Source organism: Dipodomys ordii, unplaced genomic scaffold (genome assembly GCF_000151885.1).
Source record: "Dipodomys ordii isolate 6190 unplaced genomic scaffold, Dord_2.0 Scaffold19, whole genome shotgun sequence".
Classification (NCBI taxonomy): domain Eukaryota; kingdom Metazoa; phylum Chordata; class Mammalia; order Rodentia; family Heteromyidae; genus Dipodomys; species Dipodomys ordii.
This window is the reverse complement of record NW_012267235.1, coordinates 11497341-11504569: the sequence shown is the minus strand read 5'-3', so window position 1 is coordinate 11504569 and position 7229 is coordinate 11497341. Positions and strand designations below refer to the sequence as shown.

The 7229-nt window shown below is 44.0% G+C and overlaps 1 protein-coding gene across 1 annotated transcript in view; it reads left to right on the top strand.

Annotated features, from left to right (window-relative positions):
- Window positions 1-7229, top strand: part of Cntrob (centrobin, centrosomal BRCA2 interacting protein) — an 18599-nt gene that overhangs the window by 5080 nt on the left and 6290 nt on the right. Inside the window, exons 5-10 of the mRNA XM_013013121.1 lie at window positions 429-527; window positions 2414-2650; window positions 2934-3080; window positions 4133-4266; window positions 5047-5172; window positions 5638-5800. Coding sequence (XP_012868575.1) covers window positions 429-527; window positions 2414-2650; window positions 2934-3080; window positions 4133-4266; window positions 5047-5172; window positions 5638-5800 — 906 coding nt within the window. The remainder of the gene's footprint in view (window positions 1-428; window positions 528-2413; window positions 2651-2933; window positions 3081-4132; window positions 4267-5046; window positions 5173-5637; window positions 5801-7229) is intronic.

Below are 7229 nucleotides of genomic sequence, written 5' to 3'. Positions count from 1 at the left end.
TCCTTCCTTCCTTCCTTCCTTCCTTCCTTCCTTCCTTCCTTCCTTCCTTCCTTCTCCCTTCACTATTTCTATTGTTCGATTGGCATCCTTGATGACTTCCCAGTTTTTCCCACAACATGAAGTGTCTCATTTATTTGTTAGTCAGGAAGTATCAAGTTTGTTTGTTTATTTGTTTGTTTTGGCCAGTCCTTAGGTTTGAACTTAGGGTCTGGGAACTATTCCCGAGCTTCTTTTGTTCATGGCTAGCACCCTTAACACTTGAGCCAGAGCACCACTTCTGGCCTTTTCTGTTTATGTGGTACTGCAAGCACCTTACCACTGAACCACATTCCCAGCCCCAGGAAGTATCAAGTTTATGTTGTGAATTGTTTTTGAAGTAGAGTTATTTTTTCTCACTTCCTTTGTCCTGTGTTTCTCTCTCCTGAAAGACAGTAACCCGTCTAGAGCAAAGTCTTTCTGAAGCTATGGAGGCTCTGACTCGTGAACAGGAAGGAGCCAGACTACAGCATCGGGAGCAAGAGGCCCTGGTAAGAAGACAGAGATCACTGAGAATGAATCACTGGTAATTCCAGTGGCAGCTGTTAATCATTTCTAGACACCTATGGGCTATTGGTGGACAGTGGGCATTTATACATTTAGTGGCATCAGATAAGTTTTGAGAGGCTGAAAATGTCGACCTCAATAGAGTGATAGAACCATCTAGAAAATTATTTTAAAATATAAACTTCTGGAACCCACCCTTCAAAATTAAAGGTTTTTGTTGTTCGTGGTGGTGGTATTTTTTTATTTTATTTTTTGTGGTACTAGGGATGAAACCCAGGGTCTCATTCTAGGCAAGTATGTTACCATTGAGCTACACATCCCTAGCTCACCCAGATGTAAGTTTTGTTTGTTTGTTTGCATTTGGAAAAAGGGTTTAGCTATGTAACCCAGGCTGGCCTGTAATTTTCTTTTCTTTTTTTTTTGGGGGGGGGTCCGGTTATGGGGCCTGAACTCTGGGCCTGGGCGCTGTCTCTCAGCTCTTCAGCTCAAGGCTAGCGCTCTACCACTTGAGCCACAGCGCCACTTCCGGCTTTTTTCTTTTTGCTTATGTGGTGCTGAGGAATCGAACCCAGGGCCTCAGGCATGCAAGGCAAGCGCTCTACCACTGAGCCACCTTCCCAGCCCTGGCCCGCAATTTTCTATATGTAATGCAGACTAGTCTTGAACTGGCAGTCCTCTTGTCTTTCAAGTGCTTGGTACCCAGATGTTTTGATTCAGTACATGTATGTTGTTCAGCCCGTTTTAAGAACTCTTCAGGTTTAGGGCATAGTCCCAAAAGGTATGGGTTGGGTGTGAGACTCAAGTTTCTTGGAGCTGAAGTGGCCAAATGATTATCTGTATGAGTTGTTAGCCAGGTTTGGAACTTGTTGCTTGTATGACATACGCTTGCTTCATGCAGGCTTACTTATAGTCTTAATAAGTAAGTCTGACTGCTAATGGAAGTGAATCCTTGTCTAGCTCCTGGCTATAGGTTGGATTTTCCAGTCTTTGCGGAATTTCTTTTGATAATGATGATAATAGTTATTGTGTATTGAGTACTTAGTATGTGCCAGACACTTCACTAACTGTATTTTCTATGCTTTTCACTTTAATCCTGAAAAGGCAGACCCTGTTACTTTACAGATAAAGAAATGTGCTTAAAAATACATAATAAGCTGGGCATGATGATACAGCCCTATAATCTCAGAACCTGGGAAGCTAAGGCAAAATGATAGTGAGATTGAGACCATCCCAGGCTACATATGGAGACCCTGATTCAAAAACAAAAACAAGAAAACCACAGCGTAAATGAATGACAGAACTAGGATTCAGACTGTAGTTTGAATCCTATCCATCTAACTCTAGGATAGGAGTTTTTTGTTGTTGTTTGGGTTTTGTTTTTTTTTTTTTTTTTGGTGCTGGTCTTGTGGTTTGAACTCAGGGCCTAAGCTCTGTCCGTAAATTTCTTTTGCTCAAGGCTAGCACTCTACCAGTAGAGCCACATTTCTACTTCTGGCTTTTTGTAATTAGTTGGAGATAAGAGGTTTATAGACTTTCCTGCCGGGGCAGGAAACTTTGGTCCTCAGATCTCAGCCTCCTGAATAGCTAGGATTACAAGCATGAGCCACCAGTGCCCAGCTTGGGTTAGGAATTCTTACCTACTCTATTATAATCTTCTATGTTTCTTCACTGTCATAAACCTCAGTGGGCATATTGTATAGGCGTGGTGGTAGTGAGTTGCTGATCTCTTGAATGCTTATTAAAAATTTGGAGTTTGGGAAGAGGGAGTCTGAGGGTATAGCTCAAGTAGTAGAGCACTGCCTAACAAGAATGAGTCTCAGTACCCTTAAGGGAGAGAAGAAGAAATCCTTGTTTTCTCTTGGTGCTTTAGGAGGAGGAAAGGCAAGCTCTGGCCCTGAGCTTGGAGGTAGAGCAGCAGCGGTGCCGTGCCCTGCAGGACGAACGGGATGAGGCTCGTGCTGGGCAGCTCAGTGAGCTCCGGAAGCTGGAGACTCTTCAGGTTACCCTAGAAGAAGAGCGGCAGGCTTGGGCCCAGCAAGAGCTCCAGCTAAAGGAACGCCACCAAGCACTGCAGGAAGAAAGCCAGGCTCAGCTGGAAAGGGAAAAGGTGAAAGTGGTGCTTTGAAGAGTTGGGAATGGGATGAGATATTAGAATATATGTATGATATAGAGAGAGTGAAGAGCTAAATAAAGGTGAGGGCGTATAGGTCTAGCTGGAAGGGATGGGGGTAATGTGTAACATTAAACCAGGATGGGAAAATATGATCTTTGGGACAAGAGAAAAAGGAAGCTTGGGTTTTATTTATGTCACCAGAGGATGCATTGAAGAACAGAGGTAACCAGGAGCTAGGAGGTGAGGCTTGCATTTATGTTTGCATTCTCTTTCTTAGGGGAACAGTCAGAGGGAGGCCCAGGCAGCCCGGGAGGTCCAGCAACAGTTGGCGCTGGTGCAGGCCGAGGTGCGGCGTCTGGAAGGAGAGCTGGACACAGCTCGGAGAGAAAGAGATGCTCTGCAGCTGGAAATGAGCTTGGTTCAGGTCAGCAGGCAGAGTACTCTTGGTTTTTTTTTTTCTGGTTGAGAAAAGCAGGGCTGAGGCAGTCACAGAAGATGATCCCATCTCAGGTATTCTGAGTTGATTCCATCAGTGGCTTCTGTGTGTTATTTGGTAATATTCTCTTGTAAACTCAATCATTTATCTCTAGGTAACAGTTTCCCACAATGCAGACTAATCTAGGGCAACCTTAAGAGTATATAGACTTAAATTGATTGAAGATAGCTCATGTTATTTTATTTTACTTGATTTTTAAAATCATTATTATCATTTGTGTGTGTATGAATATGTGTGTGTGTGTGATACTACGGTTTGAATTCAGGGCCTCACACTTGCTAGGCAGGTACTCTGACCTGTGAGCCATGTCACCAGCCTCATGTTAATTTAAAAGAGATGAGACTACACTTAATTGCATAGATTATATGAGCAGGTGAAGGTTTTAGTCAGAGACCTGATTCCAACAGTGACAGTCTGCTTTGTAACATTCATTAATGACTTGGGTTAAGTCCTCTATATAGGTTGGGGATCCAGGAAGGCACGATGATGTTCATAGCCTGGCATAGTATAGTGTTCAACATTGTTTTTAATATAGACTTAGGAAAACGTTTTCCATCTAAGTAAATCTCAAAGTCAAATTAGTTAGACCTCGGTCATGAAATAGAGCAGACAGTAGTTGTGGATGTACTCTGCTTATAAAGCAAAAGACACTGACATTTATGGACTTCATACTGGATTTCAAGTATTTTGCTAAGGATAACTACATAAGTTCTCTCAGACATATGATTTGATTACTTTGCCTAAACACATTTCCTTGGGCTGATATTTTGTCCCAAGTAGTTTTCACCTGTATGTACATATAAGGTATGTGTACATCATGGTTTAGTAAGAAAGAGGACTTAGGTTACAATTTTTACTCTTTATTCCTTAGGCAGATTCAGGGAATGTTAGTTGTGGTTCTGTCCATATTACATCCTCAGTCCTCTTCTCAGCCTAGACAGTACTGAACTGACTGCCATCCCAACCTCCTTCACTCCCAGGCCCGGTATGACAGCCAGCGGATCCAGATGGAGTCAGAGCTGTCTGTGCAGCTGGAGCAGCAGGTGACAGAGCGGCTGGCGCAGGTGCAGGAGAACAGCCTGCGGCAGGCAGCCTCCCTGAGGGAGCAACACAGGTACTTGGGACTTCTTAGGTTGCAGTGAGTATTGCCCACGTGTTCAAAGCCCTTTGCTATTTTCTAGCCACTTGCTCCCAGGGTATACTTTCACTCCCATCAGCCAGGACCTTAATCCCTCTTAGGAGTGCTGCCATCAGGTGCTCATGGAGAGCCAGATGTCCTGAGGATTTTCTTCCCACAGGAATAGCCTGTAACTGAGAACTGAAGGCTATAGGTCTATGGGGCCTCCAGTCCCTTGCTGAGGTGGAAGCGGAGCCATCTCTAGAGCTGCTCTGTGGGAGTAACCTTCCTGAAGTGCTCCTCTGTGCCCCTCCCCCCACATTCCTCACCACTTTCTGCAAATGCTTCTTTTTTTTTTTTTTTGCCAGTCATGGTGCCTGAACTCTGGGCCTGGGCCTGGGCACTGTCCCTGAGCTCTTCAGCTCAAGGCTAGTGCTCTACCACTTGAGCCACATCACCATTTCCAGCTTTTTCTGCTTATGTGGTGCTGAGGAGTCGAAGCCAGGGCCTCTGGCATGCAAGGCAAGCACTCTACCACTGAGCCACCTTCCCAGCCCCTGCTGCAAATGCTTCTTAAATAAGTCACTTTCCCTTAAGTCTTCATGTCATCTTAAGAAGTTCATCTTGAGACCCTAGCTTCGTTCTTACCTTTTGCTGTGCTGTGGCCAGACCAGAAGACTCACTGTTACCCCATCTCCTACACATTCTGTCTTCTCCTCACTGATTGCATCTTCTGTCTCCAATCTCAGTCCTCTTTATTCATCCATACCCTCCTAGGAAGCAGCTTCAAGAGCTCAATGGACAGCATCAGCAGGAACTGGCCACCCAATTGGCTCAGTTCAAGGTAGAAATGGCAGAACGAGAGGAACGGCAGCAGCAGGTGGCTCAGGACTATGAGCTCAGGTACTGGTCCCTGGAAGTCCCTAGTAGTCCTCAGCTTCTTCCATGGGTAGAGTCCAGACTAGGGTTGGTAAAGAGCTGCATCTTAGAAGATTTTTCCTCTTTCATATTGGCCAGCTTCTTTAGAACTTGAAAGGTCTGACTTTCCATCTTGGCTTTTCTTAACTTCCAAGTTTCTGCTTCATTTTATTTTTTATTTTTTTGTGGGACTACTGAGGCCTGAACTCAAGGACTTAAGATCTCATAGCTTGTTTTTCTTAAGGCTGACACTCTACTACTTCAGCCACGCTTCCATATCTGGATTTTTGCTGGTTAACTGCTGGAGATCACTCAGAGTTGTCTGCCTGGGTTGGCTTCAAATCAAGATCTTCAGATCTCAGCTTCCTATAGTAGTTAGGATTATATGCAGGAGTCATCAGGACCCAGCCTCTGTGCTTTAAAAGTCCTTACTTTTACCCTTCTCTTCAGACTGGCACGGGAGCAAGCTCGAGTTCGGGACCTACAGAGTGGGAACCAGCAGCTTGAAGAACAGCGGGTGGAGCTGGTAGAACGACTCCAAGCCATGCTTCAGGCCCACTGGGATGAGGCCAATCAGCTGCTCAGCACCACACTCTCATCTTCTAACTCGCAAGTATGCAATGCTTCAAAGAACTATCTCGCCAAAATAAACGTTTTTGTCATGGCCATAGCTCACCCAGACTGACCATATTCCATTGAACGTAACTTTTCTCCCAGACTCATAGGTGGTGAATAATATGCGATTCTAATTTAGTGAAATAACAGCAGACTAAATTATGGGAATCAAGGTTAAAAATTGTTGCTAAGTCCTGCTCTAGAGTAGAATATGGAGTCTTATTCCTAGCTAGCTCTTCTCATGTTGGCATCTTGCACATTCTTCTTATTTTTATTTTTTTGTTATAATGGTGGTGTACAGAGAGGTTAGAGTTACATAAGTCAGGTAAAGAGTACATTTCTAGCTGAGTACCAGTGGCTAGAAATGTACTCTAGTACTAGTAGCTAGTACTCCTAGCTACTCAGGAAGCTGAGATCTGAGGATCTCCGTTCAAAACCAGCCCAGGCAGGAAAGTCCATGAGACTCTTATCTCCAATTATCCACCAGAAAACTGGAAGTGGCACTGTGGTTCAAGTGGTAGAGCGCTATCCCTGAGCTCAAGAGCTCTCAGGGATAGCGCTCAGGCCCAGCGCTCAAGCCCCACAACTGACAAAAAAAAATTTGGGTTGAACTCTGGGCCTGGGCGCTGTCCCTCAGCTCTTCAGCTCAAGGCTAGCGCTTTACCACTTGAGCCACAGTGCCACTTCTGGCTTTTTTTCTGCTTATGTGGTGCTGAGGAATCGAACCCACGGCCTCATGCATGCGAGGCAAGCACTCTACCACTGAGCCAACTTCCCAGCCCAAAAAAGTACATTTCTTTTGGGACAATGTTACCATTCCTTTGCTTTCTCCCAGTTTTTCCTTCCCATCTCTACCTACAAGTTGTATAGTTCATTTCAACATAGTGTCCATTGAGTACCATAGCTGCATTTGTTCACCCTTTGTCCCTGTATTTCTGTGCCTGCCCTTATATTCCCAAAGATATATAAATGAACAAACAGAACAAAAAGAGAAGAAAACAGTAAAAGGGGAAAAAAAACCTCTTATTTCCATTTCTTGGAATTCATTTCGATAAATATTTTGTATGATCAGATGCATATAGGAATTGTGCCTTTCTCTTCTTCTCCTAAGAGTAGCCTCCTTGGGTCTCGCTGTATGTGAATGCCTAGAGACCTGTAACATTCTTCTTTTAATTATGAACTTGTTAGTATTAACTAACATGTTTTGTAAAATAAGTAATAATATGCACTGATAAAAAGGAAATCCTGAATATTAAGAGTTCACAGCAAATATTATCTCCTATCCCTGTGCCTTAGCCTCCCAATTTCTCGCCTTAGAAGTAAAAACAGCCTTATCTCCCCTCTCATCCATCCCACCCATATCCCAAATGTTCACCTTCTATCTACTGCCATATGCCTTTTTTTCAACTAAGTTTTTTTTTTTTTTT